The 21499-nt window shown below is 39.8% G+C and overlaps 1 protein-coding gene across 7 annotated transcripts in view; it reads left to right on the forward strand.

The window, feature by feature from the left end:
- The first annotated feature begins 620 nt into the window (after nt 1–620).
- The window catches only part of SLC27A6 (solute carrier family 27 member 6), a 69041-nt gene continuing 48162 nt past the window's right edge, over nt 621–21499 (forward strand). Inside the window, exons 1-3 of one of the 7 annotated variants that reach the window (XM_008952026.4) lie at nt 621–1743; nt 1920–2664; nt 21202–21405. In XM_008952026.4, the coding sequence (XP_008950274.3) occupies nt 2184–2664; nt 21202–21405 (685 nt within the window). In that variant the 5' untranslated portion in view covers nt 621–1743; nt 1920–2183. The remainder of the gene's footprint in view (nt 1744–1919; nt 2665–21201; nt 21406–21499) is intronic. The other 6 variants (XM_034960447.2, XM_008952027.3, XM_008952028.3 and 3 more) reach the window with 6 other exon arrangements.

Genomic DNA, 21499 nt, shown 5'->3' on the forward strand with positions numbered 1-21499 from the left:
AAGCTAGAAGAGAAAACAACAGAATGTCAAAGATGCTTTTCAAGTTGTAAACTAACGTTTTAAGTTATAAACTACTTGATACTATTTTCTTAATTAAAAAGATATTTCTGAATCGAAAAGATCAAAGCTTCTGAGTAAATTTAGAAAGCATTTTTTTGTCATTTACAGAAAAGGGTTTTAAGAGCCTATGTTCCTTTGGCTTTAAGAGCTCTTCACTGTGACTTCAAAGTAATCATTTTCAGATTAATAAACTGGAGCTCGTCTTTGGAATTATCAGTTTTTCTTTTATTACAGAATCTGAGGTTAGCCAGAATCCATCTGCAGAACCATGAGGCAGAAGGGAGAAACACCTGACAAGGTGAGGCCTTCCTTAACTATTTTAACACAAGCAATTAACCATTTATACTCACTTAAAAGCAGACAGCTGGGATGATGGTGTCTGCTAGAAAAAAAAGTGTAATGAAATGTTCTTTAGTTTTTTGATCTTTAGTAAAATTTCATCTTCGTATAAAATTTTATTAACCATTCCACTAACTTGTTACTTTTCCACTCCACCTCCCCACTCCCTTTAGAATCGTTAGTTTGAAGACATAATTCTTTAAATGATCTGTCTCGGGGAGGGGGGATCTTGTTACTTTTAAGGACTGCAAATAGCATTATAAACTTTGTTTTTATTTTTAAATACGAATATCGACTGAAGCTCTCAAATCAATCAATATTGTTGTCAAATTTTGTAAAATGCACTGTCTTAGCTCTCTAACGATAGAGTTCTAATATAAATGTAAAAACCAACCTATCAACATGTTTTCAAAAATACTTTTTGTAAAGAACAGTACAATTTTGTGGTGTCCAAATATTCCTTTCTTTCTTACAAAATATTATTGGATCTGTCCAGTTCATAATATTCCTTCCCTCTCTCCCTCCCTCCCTGCCTCTCTCTCTCTCTGCAGTTTTTTTTTTTTGATGTTTGTTCTTTTCTTTCCATTTTCTAGTTATTAATTGGTTCAATGGATGACCTTTGTGCGACACTGTTATACCTTATCAGCCTCGCCAGGGCCCCCGCGCCGCCCAATTCCAGCAACCCTGGTTCTCCTGTGACCCCAAGCCTTCCAGATCCCTGGGTTTCCTCCCACGGGACTGTCACATTCTTCCCCGCCGGAGACGCCAGTCGCGGGGCCTCCTCCCTGGGGTGTGAGCAGGTCGGCGCGCCACACTTCTCTAGGTGGCCGGACGCGCGCCCAGGGAGGAGCTGGCGGCGGGGCCCAGGCTGTTCCGGCTGCGGCACGTCAGGGGATGTGGTTAGCCCTGAGCCTGGAGGCCGAAGGTGGGCAGGCAACACTCCCACCGTGTTTCGGAGGAGAATACACTAGGCTAGCCTAACGACACTCGGAGTGCGAGCTGCGGCTGGGGTAGGGGCACCCCCTTCCAGCGGGCGCGTGGGTCACCAAGGAGCAGTTCCCCGGGACCCGTTGCGTCCGAGGGACTGGGCGGGGCTGGGCGGGGCAGGACGGGGGCGGCGCTCAGGAGCCCTGGAACCCGCTGGCCCTGAGGCCACGGACCGAGGCGTGGTGCTGAGCCCCTGCGCGGTTTCTGGTGCGTAGAGACTGGAAATCGCTGCGCTTCTCAGTCATCATCATCCCAGCTTTTCCCGGCTCGAATTCAGCCTCCAACTGAAGCTCGCGGGAAAGACTACCTGAGAGGAGAAAAACTTCTGTCCCTGGACCTTCTTCTGAGGGTGGTGAGGTTTGTTTAGGGTCGCAGAAGCAGGGAGGACTGACTCAGCCCTCACAGAGAAGAGGGCTGGAAAGTCCTGGGGAACTCGCAGGGCACGGGCCGCTGTCGCGGTTGGGAGGCGAGGGCGCAGCGCTGGGGTTGTAGATTCCAAGACCCCTGAGGGTGGCTGTGTTGGTTTCTCCCAGGAGTCGGAGGCTCCCTGCTCTCCAGCCGCCCAGTGACCCAAGCTTAATCTTCAGCACCACTTGGGGCGACCTTATCGGTGCAAACCTACGATTCTGTTTCTCAGGATTCCTCCCCATCCCGCTTCGCCCCGGAAAAGCTGACAAGAACTTCAGGTGTAAGCCCTGAGTAGTGAGGCTCTGCGGTCTCCGTGGAGAGCTGTGCCTGGAAGAGAAGGACGCTGGTGGGAGCTGAGATCAGAGCTGTCTTCTGGCCCAGTGGCCCCCATGCTTCTGTCATGGCTAACAGTTCTAGGGGCTGGAATGGTCGTCCTGCACTTCGTGCAGAAACTCCTGTTCCCTTACTTTTGGGTTGATTTCTGGTTCGTGTTGAAGGTGGTGCTCATTATAATTCGGCTGAAGAAGTACGAAAAGAGAGGGGAGCTGGTGACTGTGCTGGATAAATTCTTGAGTCATGCCAAAAGACAACCTCGGAAACCTTTCATCATCTATGAGGGAGACATCTACACCTATCAGGATGTAGACAAAAGGAGCAGCAGAGTGGCCCATGTCTTCCTGAACCATTCCTCTCTGAAAAGGGGGGACACGGTGGCTCTGCTGATGAGCAATGAGCCGGACTTCGTTCACGTGTGGTTCGGCCTCGCCAAGCTGGGCTGCGTGGTGGCCTTTCTCAACACCAACATTCGCTCCAACTCCCTCCTGAATTGCATCCGCGCCTGTGGGCCCAGAGCCCTAGTGGTGGGCGCAGGTAGAGTATGGGGTGTGGTCTGCCTATACAGAATGGCAACCCACCTGCTTTCCTACCCTTTTTTTTTCTTTAGGATAATTCGTAACTAATATTTTGGGTGAGTGAAGTGTGCATGTTAAGAGTACAAAATAGTTTTATGATTCTATGCTGGTTTAACAACTGTCTCCTCCCTTCAGGCACGTAGTTTCAGAAAACTTTTATGAAATCTCTGCTTCCTACCATTTTGAGACAGGGACAGTTTTACTGCTATTGGTTCCTTCAGTGAGTGCAAGAACACAGAGAGAGAACTTGGTCAGTTCTAAATTTTATCAGCTCTGACAAAATGATGAATAGGAAAGTTATCTGACTTCATTGTGACACGTCTACCTACCTCTAATTGTACTTTATCAGGGATGACTACATTTGCAGAAGAGATATGTTTAATGGAAGGTACCTGAATTCCTTTCTTCATGTCTGCTCTTATTTTATACTGTCTGCAAGCTAGGACTTGCCTAGCAAGGTTGCGCTCCCACCTGTGAGCCAGAACGTGGGCTCTTGGCAGACTCTAGGAGCCTTTCTATTTCTTCTTCTTGTTATCCTTCCATGCATCCTTTTCTTTTTTTGACTAAGTTCTACCCTTCCTCCTCCCCCGGCCTTGGAGTTAGGACATCTTAGGCTACACGTATTTTCACTGAACTGTAAAGAAAAGCCTGGGGTTTAGTGGCTAATTAGTAAAGAAACTAGGAAGATGGGTTGCTTAATGAAATAGAAGTGAAATATGAAAAATGATACTTATTTGGTGTAATCTAAATGGTTTATGCAGAGTCTTCTTCAATGGGGAAGGAAGGCGCAGAAAGAGGAAGATCCATTGCAAGGACCATAATGAAAATATTTAAGTATTTTAGATTAATAGATACATACCAATACCTTGTATAAAGTTTTTAAACTCACAGAACAATATGGAAAAATATATTTATACACTGGTGATCTCTAAGGTATAGAACTTTTCAAATAACCTTTATGATATAATATTTGTATATCAAACCAAAATGAGTTAGGCAGTATACGGAAAATGGGCTAGCCCTTCAAGGCTATCACTGTTCCTAGTTCTTTTCAGTTCAACTTGTGGTCTGATAAAGTGGCAAATGTTTACTTTTTCTTATTTATTATTATTTTTTATTATTTTACTTTAAGTTCTAGAGTACATGTGCACAAAGTGCAGGTTTGTTACGTATGTATACATGTGCCATGTTGGTGTGCTACACCCATTAACTTGTCATTTACATTAGGTATTCCTCCTAATGCTATCCCTCCCCACTCCCCCCACCCCACGACAGGCCCTGGTGTGTGATGTTCCCCACCCTGTGTCCAAGTATTCTCTTTGTTCAGTTCCCACCTATGAGTGAGAACATGTGATGTTTGATTTTCTGTCCTTGTGATAGTTTGCTCAGAATGATGGTTTCCAGCTTCATCCATGTCCCTACAAAGGACATGAACTCATCCTTTTTTATGGCTGCATAGTATTCCATGGTGCATATGTGCCTCATTTTCTTAATCAAGTCTATCATTGATGGACATTTGGGTTGGCTCCAAGTCTTTGCTATTGAGAAAAGTGCTGCAATAAACATACATGTGTGTGTGTCTTTATAGTAGCATGATTTAGAATCCTTTGGGTATATACCCAGTAATGGGATGGCTGGGTCAAATGGTATTTCTAGTTCTAGATCCTTGAGGAATCACCACACTGTCTTCCACAATGGTTGAACTAATTTACACTCCCACCAACAGTGTCAAAGTGTTCCTATTTCTCCACATCCTCTCCAGCACCTGTTGTTTCCTGACTTTTTAATGATTGCCATTCTAACTGGTGTGAGATGGTATTTCATTGTGGTTTTGATTTGCATTTCTCTGATGGCCAGTGATGATGAGCATTTTTTCATGTGTCTGTTGGCACATAAATGTCTTCTTTTGAGAAGTGTCTGTTCATATCCTTTGCCCACTTTTTGATGGAGTTGTTTGATTTTTTTCTTGTAAATTTCTTTAAGTTCTTTGTAGATTCTAGATATTAGCCGTTTGTCAGATGGGTAGATTGTAAACATTTTCTCCCATTCTGTAGGTTGCCTGTTCACTCTGATGGCAGTTTCTTTTGCTGTGCAGAAGCTCTTTAGTTTAATTAGATCCCATTTGTCAATTTTGGCTTTTGTTGCCATTGCTTTTGGTGTTTTAGACATGAAATCCTTGCCCATGCCTATGTCCTGAATGTTATTGCCTAGATTTTCTTCTAGAGTTCTAATGGTTTTAGGTCTAACATTTAAGTCTTTAATCCATCTTGAATTAAATTTTGTATAAGGTGTAAGGAAGGTATCCAGTTTCAGCTTTCTACATATGGCTAGCCAGTTTTCCCAGCACCATTTATTAAATAAGGAATCATTTCCCCATTTCTTATTTTTGTCATGTTTCAAAGATCAGATGGCAGTAGATGTGTGGTATTATTTCTGAGGGCTCTGTTCTGTTCCGTTGGTCTATATCTCTGCTTTGGTACTAGTACCATGCTGTTTTGGTTGCTGTAGCCTTGTAGTATAGTTTGAAGTCAGGTAGGGTGATGCCTCCAGCTTTGCTCTTTTTGCTTAGGATTGTCTTGGCAATGCAGGCTCTTTTTTGGTTCCATATGAACTTTAAAGTAGTTTTTTCCAATTCTGTGAAGAAAGTCACTGGTGGCTTGATGGGGATGGCATTGAATCTATAAGTTACCTTGGACAGTATGGCCATTTTCATGATATTGATTCTTCCAATCCATGGGCATGGAATGTTCTTCCATTTTTTTGTGTCCTCTTTTTATTTCGTGGAGCAGTGGTTTGTAGTTCTCCTTGAAGAGGTCCTTCACATCCCTTGTAAGTTGGATTCCTAGGTATTTTATTCTCTTTGAAGCAATTGTGAATGGGAGATCACTCATGATTTGGCTCTCTGTTTGTCTGTTTTTGGTGTAAAGGAATGCTTGTGATTTTTGCACATTGCTTTTGCGTCCTGAGACTGCTGAAGTTGCTTATCAGCTTAAGGAGATTTTGGGCTGAGATGCTGGGGTTCTCTAAATATACAATCATGTCATCTGCAAACAGGGACAATTTGACTTCCTCTTTTCCTAATTGAATACCTTTTATTTCTTTCTCCTGCCTGATTGCCCTGGCCAGAATTTCCAACACTATGTTGAATAGGAGTGGTGAGAGAGGGCATCCCTGTCTTGTGCCAGTTTTCAAAGGAAATGCTTCCAGTCTTTGCCCATTCAGTATGATATTGGCTATGGATTTGTCATAAATAGCTCTTATTATTTTGAGATACATCCCATCAATACCTAATTTATTGAGAGTTTTTAGCATGAAGGGCTGTTGAATTTTGTCAAAGGCCTTTTCTGCATCTATTGAGATAATCATGTGGTTTTTGTCTTTGGTTCTGTTTATATGCTGGATTAGGTTTATTGATTTTCATATGTTGAAGCAGCCTTGCATCCCAGGGATGAAGCCCACTTGATCATGGTGGATAAGCTTTTTGATGTGCTGCTGGATTTGGTTTGCCAGTATTTTATTGAGGATTTTTGCATCAGTGTTCATCAGGGCTATTGGTCTAAAATTCTCTTTTTTGTGTGTGTCTCTGCCAGACTTTGGTATCAGGATGATGCTGGCCTCATGAGTTAGGGAGGATTCCCTCTTTTTCTATTGATTGGAATAGTTTCAGAAGGAATGGTACCAATTCCTGTTTGTACCTCTGGTAGAATTCGTTGTGAACCCATCTTGTCCTGCACTTTTTTTGATTGGTAGGCTATTAATTATTGCCTCAATTTCAGAGCCTGTTATTGGTCTATTCAGAGATTCAACTTCTTCCTGGTTTAGTCTTGTGACGGTGTATGTGTCCAGGAATTTATCCATTTTTTCTAGATTTTCTAGTTTATTTGCGTAGAAGTGTTTATAGTATTCTCTGATGGTAGTTTGCATTTCCGTGGGATCAGTGGTTGTATCCCCTTTATCATTTTTTATTGTGTCTATTTGATTCTTCTCTCTTTTCTTCTTTATTAGTCTTGCTAGCGGTCTACCAATTTTGTTGATCATTTCAGAAAACCAGCTCCTGGATTCTTTGATTTTTTGACGGGTTTTTTGTGTCTCTATCTCCTTCAGTTCTGCTCTGATCTTAGTTATTTCTTGCCTTCTGCTAGCTTTTTAATGTGTTTGCTCTTGCTTCTCTATTTCTTTTAATTGTGATGTTAGAGTGTCAATTTTAGATCTTTCCTGCTTTCTCTTGTGGGCATTTATTGCTATAAATTTCCCTCTACACACTGCTTTAAATGTTTTCCAGAGATTGTGATATGTTGTGTCTTTTTTCTCATTGGTTTCAAAGAACAGCTTTATTTCTGCCTTCATTTCGTTATTTACCCTGTAGTCATTCAGGAGCAGGTTGTTCAGTTTCCATGTATTTGTGCGGTTTTGAGTGAGTTTCTTAACTCTGAGTTCTAATTTGATTGCACTATGGTCTGAGAGACAGTTTGCTACAATTTCTTTTCTTTTACATTTGCTGAGGAGTGCTTTACTTCCAACTATGTGGTCAATTTTGGAATAAGTGTGATGTGCTGAGAAGAATGTATATTCTGTTGATTTGGGGTGGAGAGTTCTGTAGATGTCTATTAGGTCTGCTTGGTGCAGAGCTGAGTTCAATTCCTTTATATCTTTGTTAACTTTCTGTCTCGTTGATCTGTCTAATATTGACAGTGGGGTGTTAAAGTCTCCTATTATTATTGTTTGGGGGTCTAAGTCTCTTTGTAGGTCTCTAAGGACTTGCTTTATGAATCTGGGTGCTCCTGTATTGGGTGCATATATATTTAGGATAGTTAGCTCTTCTTGTTGAGTTGATCCCTTTACCATTATGTAAGGGTCTTCTTTGTCTCTTTTGATCTTTGTTGGTTTAAAGTCTGTTTTATCAGAGACTAGGATTGCAACCCCTGCTTTTTTTTTTTTTGTTTTCCATTTGGTTGGTAGATCTTCCTCCACCCCTTAATTTTGAGCCTATAGTGTGTCTCTGCATGTGAGATGGGTCTCCTGAATACAGCACACTGATGGGTCTTGACTCTTTATCCAATTTGCCAGTCTGTGTCTTTTGTTTGGGACATTTAGCCCAGTTACATTTAATGCTAATATTGTTATGTGTGAGTCTGATCCTATTATTATGATCTTAGCTGGTTATTTTGCTCTTTAGTTGATGCAGTTTCTTCCTAGCGTTGATGGTCTTTACAATTTGGCATGTTTTAGCAGTGACTGGTACTGGTTGTTCCTTTCCATGTTTAGTGCTTCCTTTAGGAGCTCTTGTAAGGCAGGCCTGGTGGTGATGAAATCTCTCAGCATTTGCTTGTCTGTAAAGGATATTATTTGTCCTTCACTTATGAAGCTTAGTTTGGCTGGATATGAAATTCTGGGTTGAAAATTGTTTTCTTTAAGAATGTTGAATATTGGCCCCCACTCTCTTCTGGCTTGTAGAGTTTCTGCCGAGAGATCAGCTGTTAGTCTGATGGGCTTCCCTTTGTGGGTAACCCGACCTTTCTCTCTGGCTGCCCTTAACACTTTTTCCTTCATTTCAGCTTTGGTGAATCTGACAATTATGTGTCTTGGGGTTGCTCTTCTCGCGAAGTATCTTTGTGGCATTGTCTGTATTTCCTGAATTTGAATGTTGGTCTGCCTTGCTAGGTAGGGTAAGTTCTCCTGGATAATATCCTGAAAAGTGTTTTCCAACTTGGTTCCATTCTCCCCATCACTTTCATGTACACCAATCAAATGTAGATTTGGTCTTTTCACATAGTCCCATATTTCTTCGAGGCTTTGTTTTTTCTTTTTACTCTTTTTTCTCTAACCTTCTCTTCTCGTTTCATTTCATTTCATTCATTTGATCTTCAATCACTGATACCCTTTCTTCCACTTAATCAAATTGGCTACTGAAGCTTATGCTTGCATCATGCAGTTCTCGTGCCATGGTTTTCAGCTCCATCATGTCATTTAAGGTCTTCCCTATGCTGTTTATTCTAATTAGCCATTCATCTAATCTTTTTTCAAGGTTTTTAGCTTCTTTGTGATGGTTTCGAACATCCCCCTTTAGCTCGGAGAAGTTTGTTATTACCGGTCTTCTGAAGCCTGCTTCTGTCACCTCATCAAATTCATTCTTCATCCAGTTTTGTTCCATTGCTGGCAAGTAGCTGCGATCCTTTGAAGGAGAAGAGGCACTCTGATTTTTAGAATTTTCAGCTTTTCTGCTCTGGTTTCCTATCTTTGTGGTTTTATTTACCCTTGGTCTTTGATGATGGTGACCTACAGATGGCGTTTTCATGTGGATGTCCTTTTTGTTGGTGTTGATGCTATTCCTTTCTGTTTATTAGTTTTCCTTCTAACAGTCAGGACCCTCAGCTGCAGGTCTGTTGTAGTTTGCTGGAGGTCCACTCCAGACCCCGTTTGCCTGGGTATCACCAGCGGAGGCTGCAGAACAGCAAATGTTGCTGCCTGATCCTTCCTCTGGAAGCTTCGTCTCAGAGGGGCACCTGGTTGTATGAGGTGTCAGTTGGACCCTACTGGGAGATGTCTCCCAGTTAGGCTACTCGTGGGTCAGGGACCCACTTGAGGAGGCAGTCTGTCGGTTCTCAGATTTCAAACTCCCTGCTGGGAGAACCACTGCTCTCTTCAGAGCTGTCAGATGGGGATGTTTAAGTCTGCAGAAGTGTCTGCTGCCTTTTATTCAGCTATGCCCTGCCCCCAGAGGTGGAGTCTACAGAGGCACACAGCCCTGTTTGAGCTGTGGTGGGCTCCACCCAGTTCGATCTTCCGCGCTGCTTTGTTTACCTAGTGAAGCCTCAGCAGTGGTGGACTCCCCTCCCCTAGCCTTGCTGCCACCTCGCAGTTCAATCTCGGACTGCTGTGATAGCAGTGAGCAAGGCTTCGTGGGTGTGGGACCCGCCGAGCCAGGCACGGGATATAGTTTCCTGGTGTGCTGTTTGCTAAGACCATTGGAAAAGTGCAGTATTAGAGTGAGAGTATCCCGAGTTTCCAGGTACCGTCTGTCACAGCTTCCCTTGGCTGGGAAACGGAATTCCCTGACCCCTTGTGCTTCCCAGGTGAGGCGATGCCCTGCCCTGCTTTGCTCACACTCTGTGGGTTGCACCCACTGTCCAGCAAGTCCAAGTGAGATGAATCCGGTACCTCAGTTGGAAATGCAGAAATCACCTGTCTTCTGTGTCGCTCACGCTAGGAGCTATAGACTGGTGCTGTTCCTATTCAGCTATCTTGGAACAATAAAAACACAAAGGTTTACTTTTGAGCACTCATTTTAATCTTGTTTTCACTACAGGAGGAAAGGGTCTAGGAGCAAATGTAAACTCCAAGTTTTGCTAATAATTGATAAAGCCATAAGTTCTGTTTACAAGGGCCAACCAAGAGGGCCACAGTGTCCCTGAAAAAATGGAAACATTCCAAAGCCGGTTTCCTGAGAGATTCATCTTAAAGTACGTAGGACTGGCTACTTCTCAAGATAGAGCATTCAGACTTTTCTGTTGACCGAATTGTTGTTTAACTAGGACCAATTAATTTTGCAGTTTTACTTGTGCCAGCTTTTACTTTGCTTGCCAATAACTAATTGCATTGTTTTCTTATTTTTGTTTTTAACACCAACAGTCAGTTTTTTGTATTTAAAAAAGCCACTTTGGGATACTGAAGTTTTAAGCCAAGACTATTTAGTTGATTGGCTCGGTAAGTAGGTCGCTGGAGAAGTCACCCATTCTTTCTGGCATACCTTCAAATATAAATGAGATATATGTTTTCCAAAGATGGAAAAATTCTATTTTGATTAACAGATTTTGTAATAAAATGTAGCTTAGATCATAGTCACTTTTATACTTAAAATACTGTGTTGTTGGCATCTGGAGTCTCATTTGTGAACAATATAAACATACTGTTTTTAGCGCATTAAATTTCAGATTTCTTGGATTCTCATTGGATGTTTCTGATGGTGTACTGTTAAATCATTATACCCCCAGGGAGAGTATATTGAGGTAGAAAGATGAATCATGTGGTTCAGACGGAGGTAAGCCAGACAGACCCAAATTCCATGTATGGTCTGCCACTTCCTAGCTGTATGGTTAAAGATAATATCATCAGTTACCCTGGATCTCACTGAACTTAGTTGTGAAATGGTGATGATACCATCTGATTCACAGTATAATTCTGAGGATTAAATGACACATCTTTTGTAAAGTGGCTAGCTGAGTGCCTGGTATGTACTAAGTAGATCTTAATTGTATTTAAATGATTGCTATTATGATTATAGAGTAATCCTGTGGCTTTTAATAAGGGATCTCATTTGGATTTTGCAGCTACAACCTTATTTGATGTTAGCTAGTATATACAGTCATGAATCACTTAATGACAAGGGTACTTTTCTTAGAAATGTGTTAGACGGGCCAGGCGTGGTGGCTCACGCCTGTAATCCCAGCACTTTGGGAGGCTGAGGCAGGCAGATCACCTGAGGTCAGGAGTTTGAGACCAGCCTGGCCAACATGGCAAAACCCCATCTCTACTAAAAATACAAAAATTAGCCATGTGTGGTGGCAGACACTGGTAATCCCAGCTACTTGGGAAGCTGAGGCAGGAGAATCATTTGAACACAGGAGGCAGAGATTACAGTGAGCTGAGATCGTGCAACTACACTCCAGTCTGGGGAATAGAGTGAGACTCCAAAAAACAAAAGCAAACAAACAAACAAACAAAAGAAATGTGTTAGGTGATTTTGTTGTTGTGTGAACATCATAGAGTGTACCTACACGAACCTAGATGACATAGTTTACTACACACCTAGGCGCTGTGGTATGGGTTATTGCTCCTAGGCTACAAACTTGTACAGGATATTACTGTACTGAATATCGTAGGCAATTGGAACACAATGGTGGTAAGTATTTTTAAGTGAAAACAGAAATGGTACAGTAAAAACATAGTGGTATGATCTTATGGGACTACTGTTGTATATGCAGTCCCTCATTGACCAAAATATCATTATCATTACTATGTGTTAGCAGTAAGTTAATGACAGAGTTAGGATTTGAGCCCATGTTTACCTGATATCATGATGTGTATTTCTCACATTCAGACTTGCCACTTCTGTAAGGAGGCATATCCTTTCTTTACATTATTTTTGCTCCTGACAGTATTCAAGCATCATTCCCTTTCAGTAAATACATGTTCAACAGATATTATAAATAAAAACCCCAGAGTCAGTGCCTCCATGGCCAGTAAAGAAGAAACCACGCATTATCAGTGCTTAGAACACTGCCTTTTCTAGCTACTGAACCATGAAGCCATTTAAACTTCCTATTAAAATCAATTATTTTCTTTTGTAACAGAAGTAATTGTTGATCTAGCTGAGTCTAGGAATGAAAAAGAAAAAAAAAACAAAAAGCCAAACAGTCTATTCTACTAAATACAAGTAGAAATTTAGAAATGTCCTGAAAAGTAAAACAGATATCATGTATGGATATCATAGTATGTAGGTAAGATAATAAAAGTTCACATGAGCTATGTATTTTATCTATCGGCATACATAACACTTTCTATAAAAGTTAAAGGGGGCCAGCGCGGTGGCTCATGCCTGTAATCCCAGAACTTTCAGAGGCCAAGGCAGGTGGATCACCTGAGGTCAGGAGTTCAAGACCAGTCTGACCAACATGGTGAAAGCCCATCTCTACTAAAAATACAAAATCAAAATCAGCCAGGTTTGGTGGTGCGTGCCTATAATCCCAGCTACTCAGGAGGCTGAGGCAGGAGAATTGCTTGAACCTGGGAGGCGGAGTTTGCAGTGAGCTGAGATCGTGCCATTGCACTCCAGCCTAGGCAACAAGAATGAAACTCCGTCTCAAACAAAACAAAACAAAACAAAACAAAAAATCCAAAAGGGCATTTATTTTTCCTCTGACTCTTTTTCTTAGTCTTTAAAAAACAATTGCCTTTATGGTTGAAAGTCATTTGGAGAATTATAATGGCTTGATTGTTAACAAGAACATTTGCCCTGCACCGTTTCAGTGTAACAGTTTATGAAAACTAACAGTGCAAGGCTGCATGCATTATTTTGTGTTTATAGAGAAGACACAGGATTTTTACTTCTTACGAAGAGAAATCTGAAATGCTTCAAAATATGTTGAACAACAAAATACTATCAAATCTAAATTGAAAGAGTTCAGGGTAATTGAATAGTTTTTTAAAGGTCTCTATTTATAAGTATAATGATTTAATATGTGGTGTATTAAGAAAGGATGGAGAATAAAATATATACCATATGCAAGTAAATCTGAAGCCTTGTGGGTGCCTACTATGTCTAAAGTGCTTTGTACCTTTTGGGAGTGATGATTAGTAACATTGACATCAACACAACCAGGAAATCCCAACCATATCACCACCCTCAAAACCAGTTACCAAATGAACAGTAGAGAGTGGACAACTTTTTGCAAAAATATGCAAAGTAAATTAAAAGTTAGCAACTGTTCATGTGTATCATAGTTTTTATTATGCCATTCATTCACTCATTCATCCAGATAATAAATACTTGTTGAATATCTCCTTTGTGCTAAGTCCTGAAAATTTAGCAGTGAACAAAACAAATTTCCTCAGTTCAAGAGTTTACAACCTAGTTCTTGAACTATTCCTTGAGGCTGCATCAACATCTGTTTGTGAATTGGCAAAGAGAGCTTTATGATTGGAGGGAGTCACTGTAAAGACACATAGAGCACCTGAGGCAGGTGAGGTCAGTGGAAAAGGTACTCAAAGTAGATGGATAGAGAAAAGGTGAGAGAGAAAAGGAAAGGGGTGGGGGAACAAGGGAGAAAAGGAGAGGGAAAGGGAGAAGATGGAGATGAGGGAATGAGCAGGAGGAGAAAGGAGGAAAAAGACAAAGGTAAGCCCTTCAGGCTTTTATGATTTAGCATCAGAAAATCTGAACTCTAGTTCCCATGCCACCTTGCCTAGATGTATGAGCTTGAGTAGAGTATTTGCCCACTATAAGCAGGCTTCCCTCATCCTTAAAATAAGGTTAATATTTACCTATCATGGCTGTAAGTGTTGATCACCAAAAATAATGTATATAAACATTTTGTAATCTATGAAGTACTTTAAAATGGCAAGTATTCTTATTTATCATCAGCAGCATTATAATTATGACTAAACATGCCAAAGGATATAGAGATAATAGCATACAAATTTTAAATGATATAAAAGCACCCCAACATTGTTCTGTTTGTTCTAAGTAAAGAGAAGAGCATAGATCAGTAGATGATAATCTTGGCAGCAGATAATATTAGCAATATCAGAGATGAAAAATTGGGGGAAAAGTTGAGGTTTAATCTCAAACACTTTAATTTTCAATAAGTTTCCCAGAGAAATTTGGGATGCCATTTGATATATGTTCTAATCCAAAAATACACAGATATAAGACTTCTGCAAGTATTTTTGAGTCTTCAGACTGTGTGGGAAGGAAATAATAGTATTATAAAAATTTTAACATTTTTCTTATCTGTGTATAAAAAACTTGGTGTCTTAATATTGGTAACTTTTATTTTCATATTTTGTATAGCCTGAATGTGTATTTTTTCAGTTACATCAAAGTGGAATTGACAGTCTCAGAAACATTGGACTATATAGTATAGAGACCACGTTTTGAGTCTGCTCTGCAACCTACTAAGCTGTGTTACCTTAAAAAAGTTACTTAATTGTTTACCATTTCAGTTTCTAAAATATAGCACTTTACCTGTCTCCCAAAACCGCTGAGAGTGCCTTTTAGTTAGCCTTGAGTACATGGCAACTATTATTTTTGTTAGTGACAATAACAAGAGTAACATTTGCCTGGTGGTTTAGCTGAAATCTTTTCCTTTGGCTTATTCCTAAAGACAGTTATCAGATACCAGCCATGATAGAAACTTCACTTATCACAGTGCACATTATCTGGCGTGGCCTATGAAACCTGTTTGGAATTGCTTCTGTATAACTTATGAAAAATAGAATTTTTCTAAAATGTACCAAAACAATGTGTTTAAGGTTCTATTTCAAAGAAACTACACTATTATTTGAAGCTACATGGAAATGCCTGAATACATAGTTCTAGGAGGTATAACTAAAAAATAGAAGGCAAAATCATTATAAAGCCAATAATAGAATGCATACATGATGATGGTCCCATAAGATTGTAATACTCTATTGTACCTTTTCTAAGTTTAAATATATTTAAATACACAAACACATATTACTGTGTTAGAATTGCCTGCAATGTTTTCAGTACAGTAACATGGTGTACAGGTTTGTAGCCTAGGAGCGATAGGCTATATATCATACAGCCTAGGTGTGTAGTAGGCTATATCACTTAGGTTTGATCAATGATTATCATTCAGTCTTGTGTGAATTAAATGTAAAGAACCCAACAGAATACCAGGATCATAAAGTATATTCAACAAATGGATGCAATCATTATTTTTAACTGCATAATGGCAGAGACAGCCACCCATAGTAAGAAGTCACTTTTGCTCAGGTCTCTTCCTTTGAGATTTGTTGTATGGAGGGAAACCCACGTAGTGTGTTACGCAACCTTAGTGAGTTGGCTTTAAACAGCTTTCTTGTCCTCTCCAGTAGCAGTACATCCATAACTACTTCCCAACCCTCAGTGGCCAAGGTTGGAATGCTCTCAGACACAAGTTTGGAGTGAGGTCGTTAGCTCTTCTCTGGCCAAAAAGAAGAAGGTTCTTCTACTGTTAATACCAAAGAGGTCATGAGGGAGATAACCCTGATGGGGTCTGAGTCTTGCAGAAATACTACCTTAGTATTCACTGCCTTTTAAAAATATATATATATCATTTACCTACTAATGAGTCTGTCTGTAGATTGCTTTGGTCTGCATTTACTCTTCTAATTTCACCACTTTCTTACTGAAAAATAGCAAGCCAGGTGCAACATGCCTTCTTGTGCCATTTCAGTAATAATTATTCATTGGCAACAGGAGATGTGTTAGAAATAACATCAAATGAAGTGTTCGACTTTTTCTTTTTTGTATAATTTTGGTTATAATAATATAATGTATAAATTGTGTTATTATGTTATAATAATATTCAATCTGCTCACCTCAAAAATGTGGGAACAACTGAGAGTGAAAACACATAAACCCACTTAGAAACTTGTGTGCATATATTCAGGGCAGTTAAATCATGTCAGGAAAAAATATGTTATTGCAATAGAAAGACTTGTGCTTCTGTTATTCATGAGTTTTGTATTTCACTCCTCGAGAACTTTGCTATGTTAAGTGAGGAATGAAGCTTCAACTCACCCTGCCTGGTTATGCCCTTTTGGGTGGGAAGAGGAAGGGCATGGTCTGACTTGGAAACAAAACAGGCCAGAATCACTAGAAGCACTTCTCCCATGTAAGGACCTGGATTCCCAATCTGTTGCTCTCCCTTCCTGGGTCTGTCATCTCCTCTTTTCAGTCTTCAACCTTCTATTTAATGAGCTTGAGCTCATTGTATGTCCTCATCATCATCATCATCATCATCATCATCACAACCAACAGTAGTAGTAATAACAACAACCACCACAGCAAACACCATTTAAGGAGGACTGATTCTGGGTCAGGCACCACAATGAATGGTTTATATAGACCATTTAATTATCTCAACAACTGTATAAGTTGTATGGAGTCATTTTTCAAAAGAGGAGAGGGAGACTCAGAGAAATGAAGTGACTTGTCCAAGGTCACACAACTAGCAAGTGTCAGAAGCAGTGTTTGAATCCAGATTCTCTGGCTGAAAATCCTATACTCTAGGGAATCAATCCAGAATTCCAGTGTTTTGCTGAAACCATATGTTTTTGTTTTTAAGCCAGTGGGGTCCACAGTGTATGTTGGAACCCATTCTTGGGCAATAATTTTGCCTATTTAATCATCAATTTTCTTAGAAACCAGAGCTACCTGTGCATTATGTGAAAAGCCCGTTGAACTGCTCTACATAGTAGGATGGTAACTATAAGGATGTGGCAAGATCTCTAATTTCGCTTTGAATTCTAATGTTGCTTTGCAGTATGGAAAGCTAAAGTTAACCATTTGTAGCTGAATATCATATTAGGTTTATTAGTGCATAAAATTTAAAGTTGAAATGCTTACCAATGTATTAACAACTATAATCAATCAATTCCCATCCCATATCTTTGAAAGTATTAGCTTGTTTTATGTAGAATAATGTAGTTTTTAGTGCAGCATAAATAATATAACTCATACTAATGGCATATTAGAGGGATACATAAAATTTTTACCCATATATTTTGCAGTCTCAAAAATGTGAATAAGATCTAATGTTGATGAAGAAACAAGAAATCAATTTGTAAAATAAATGCTAAAGGATTTTAGGCAGGGATTATAATTAACATTTTTGTACTTGCAACCCCACCTAATGAAGTACATTGCATGTGGGAGGAAAAAAATATGTAATTTTTGAATGAACATGCTTCTTTGAAAACAGAAATTAAGCCTACAATGTAGACTTTGTTAAAGGTCATAGAAAATCCAGCTGTCTGGCTGGGCGTGGTGGCTCATGTCTATAATCCCAGCACTTTGGGAGGCCAAGGTGGGTGGATCACCTGAGGTCAGGAGCTCAAGACCAGCCTGGCCAACATGGTAAAAACCCCGTCTCTACTAAAAATACAAAAATTAGTTAGGTGTGGTGGCGGGCATCTGTAATCCCAGCTACTTGGGAGGCTGAGGTAGGAGAATCACTTGAACTTGGGTGGCGGAGGTTGTAGTGAGCCGAGTTTGGGCCACTGCACTCTAGCTTGCAGGACAGAGTGAGTCTCCATCTCAAAAAAAAAAAAAAAGAAAGAAAAAAAAATCCAGTTGTCTCATTTTCCTGCAGTAGTTTACGATCAAAATGGTACAAATTTCAGTTTCTGTAACCAGTTATCTATCTAGCACCTAATGGTATGCGGCCAGGTAGAGTGAGCAGAAGGATGGAGGAGAACACACATCATTCTTTTGAGATGCTTATAATTCTACAGGTATCAATGGTAATGCAGTGAAGCATAAATCCTCATGAGATAAAGTCATTTCCTTAAAGTATTTAAACAAATGCTATTTTGTGTCAAGACAATATTCAGAATTTACTGTTAAAGGACATGAAAAGAGTTTTTTTCTTTCTTTCTTTTTTTTTTTTTTTGTTAAGATGGAGTCTCACTCTGTCCCCTAAGCTGGAGTGCAGTGGCGTGATCTTGGCTCACTGCAACCTCCGCCTCCCAGGCTCAAGCGATTCACCTGCCTCAGTCTCCCGAGTAGCTGGGATTACAGGTGCCTGCCACCACACCCAGCTAATTTTTGTATTTTTAGTAGAGACAGGGTTTCACCATGTTGGCCAGGCTCTTCTTTAACTCCTGACCTCAGGTGATCCAGTTGCTTCAGCCTCCCAAGGTGCTGGGATTACAGGCATGAGCCACTGCGCCTGGCCAAGATTCATTTTATTAAGAAAGACTGGCAGTGATAATGATTCTTTATCCCCTACATGACTCTTCTTTATCCCCTACATGACTCTTTTATTTTAACTTTCTCTATCCTCACCCACATTTCCTACCACTATTGAAGAAATAATTTTGTTACACTAAATTCTATTTGAGAATTCTAAGCATCTCACCTAAATAAAATTAATTTTAACTTATGAAAGAAATGACATTGTATCTCCTCTGATTCCTAGGAACCTTCTCACTTTCTTTTTTCTTGCTGTAAAAATTATCACTCTTGGTAAATACTCAGTTTCTTTGGGCTCTAGAATTCCAACAATGATTTGGAGCCACACTTATTCATATTTTAACTTTCTTGGCACTTATTTCCCCAATTTAGACATACATATCATTAAGAACATATAAAAGTTTGTGCTGGGAATTTCTTATTCCAAATGAGAGACTTTGAAATTAAAGTAATGAGTCAGTTCAGAGATTTGCACTTACAAGTTCAAAACCTGAGAAAGAGTCATTACAACAAAATCTGGAACTAACATTAAAAAAGAAAGTCTAGATCCTTTGCTTATCCAGTTTTTCATGTTTCTAACTTGTCACTCCTCCTATCATCCTTGGTGGTTTTTCACATTTTGCCAAAGCAATCTATATACAGCAGCATGATGTGTGTGTGTTAAGTAGAGCTAGGCATTTTCCCTGGATTCTTACATTTTACTTAGATTTGTTATAGAAATAAAAATTAATAAGACATCTTAAGGCTATGAACCCCACTTTCCACCACATATCAACTTCATTATAATTTCTGTGTTGCCTTCTATTTTCATACAGGTTTTATTTATAAACTGCTTAGTCCCACTTGACATATTTCTCTTGCTGCTGCTTTGTGATCAATCTGGGTTATAGATTTCATGAAAGTAAATCAAGAGTTTTCCCCCAATGTATTGCATTGTAGTAGAACTAACCCAATGACTGATAGTTGGCCTTTTGAGGGAACCAGATACTGATTTATGTTTCCAGGGAAATGTTTAATGCAGAACTCTGAATTCAAACTCAAAGCAGAATATATCTTGTGATTATTTTAAAATTTTTCCTGAAAAAATTAGAAAAAATATAATTGCTTTAGGTGTAAAGGTCCACATTTTCATGTACAGAACTTGAGCATTCTGATCTGGGTTTTTTTTTTTTTTTTTTTTTTTTTTTTTGAGACAGAGTTTTGCTCTTCTTGCCCAGGCTGGAGTACAATGGCGTGATCTCGGCTCACTGCCACCTCCGCCTCCTGGGTTCAAGCAATTCTCCTGCCTCAGCCTCCTGAGTAGATGAGATTACAGGCACCCACCACCATACCTGGCTATTTTTTTTGTATTCTTAGTAGAGACGGGGTTTCACCATGTTGGCCAGGCTGGTCTCGAACTCCTGACCTCAGGTGATCCACCTGCTTCGGCCTCCCAAAGTGCTGGAATTACAGGCATGAGCCACTGGGCCTGGCCGATCTGTATCTATTTTACATTTAGCACCATTATTTTTTCTTTTTTGCCATTTATTTCTTTTATGAGGTAATTTTATAGTTTTAGAGTTAGTCTATGGTTAGATTACTAATTCTACCATCCACCAACTTGTGAGCTTGATGTATGAGTTTCCTAAGGCTGCTATAATGAAGTACCACAAACTTGGTGGCTTAAAACAAGCGAAATTTATTTTCTCACAGTTCTGGGGGCTAGACATCCAAAATAAAGCTGCCAGCAGAGCCATGCTCCCTCAGAAGGATCCAAGAATTTTTTCTTGTCTCTTAGCTTCTGGTAGTTGCCAGTAATGTTGGACTTCCCTTGCATTAACTCCAAAAGGCCAGTGGGGTACTATTGTTTAATATCCCCAAGGACGTTAATATAGATTTTAAGATAACCTATATAGCACTCAGAAATCCCTTGAACCTTCTAAATGTATAGCATATTATAGAAATAAGGAAGTAAAATCAGAGTTGCCATGTAGAATATAAAAGTTGAACTTCATGTCAGAGATCCATGCTAAAGTAAGGGAGTGGTGAATTTAAAAAGAATTTAAATAATATAAATAATTGTATGCCTGTCTACTCTGGAGAAAAAAATGATGATGCTTCACTTGCTTACACAAAAGACTGTATAGGAATGATGACATTGTTTCTTTTGTATCCCACAGAGTGTTGGTTACCTCAGTGCTTAATTATTTCCTCATCAAGGACCCAGTCCCACCTTCTGTCTCTCTTGTTTTCACCACTACTCCTCTCTTGAACAGATGATATTTTTTTCCTGGGTTACTGGGCAAATCAGGAAGGTCTGGTTAAGTTTCACAGATTAACTCAACATAGTCTCACCTCACCAGTTGCTCCTTTGTTATCCTTGTAGCAGATCCTTCCTAAGAAACTTGTCCCTTTTTCTTTCTGAACCTTAAATTGCCAATCACCCAAACTGTGAATTGTAAACATTGTACCCAATAGGTAATTTCTCAATCTTCACCTCTCTCTCCCACCCTCCCCCATTTTGGAGTCCCCACTCACTTAACTTCTGGCTTTGGAATGATTTCTAAACCACAACAATCTTGTGATTTCAGAGCAGTCGGGGATTCTCCCAAATGTTTTGCATTACAGTGGAACTGAAGAGTAACCTGCAGACAGCTTTTGGAATAACTAGCTACTGAGTTGTACTTCAAGGAAAATGTTTAGTGCAGTATCCTGAATTTAGATTCAGACAGAGTTTTAAATAGTTTTATTTAAAAATTGGCAGAGGGAAACCCATAATTTGAATAATGGAGTCTCTTAAATTCAGTCTGAATTGGACTGCTTGCATTGGTCTGTCAGGTGATAACTAAATTTCCCTTTCAGTTGGTCCTGTTGAAACGGAACCATAAAATGACTGTGATATTACTTATCCAACATAAGAAGGAAATCAGCATTTTATTTACATTTTATCCCTGTTTCAATACACAAAAGCAACTCCAAAGTGAATTGTTTGAGATTTAAGGTTTGCTTAACTCTTCCCAACCCTTTGGCTTTTAGATTTGCTTGGAACGGTAGAAGAAATCCTTCCAAGCCTCTCAGAAAATATCAGTGTTTGGGGGATGAAAGATTCTGTTCCACAAGGTGTAATTTCACTCAAAGAAAAACTGAGCACCTCACCTGATGAGCCCGTGCCACGCAGCCACCATGTTGTCTCACTCCTCAAGTCTACTTGTCTTTACATTTTTACCTCTGGAACAACAGGTATGATCCAATTCTTTTGAAGGCTAAAATGAATGCGACAAATTTGCAAAGCAACAGTGTTGGGCAAATTTCTACCATGTGTAGTGACCAACCG

This window comes from Pan paniscus, chromosome 4 (genome assembly GCF_029289425.2).
Source record: "Pan paniscus chromosome 4, NHGRI_mPanPan1-v2.0_pri, whole genome shotgun sequence".
Classification (NCBI taxonomy): Eukaryota; Metazoa; Chordata; class Mammalia; order Primates; family Hominidae; genus Pan; species Pan paniscus.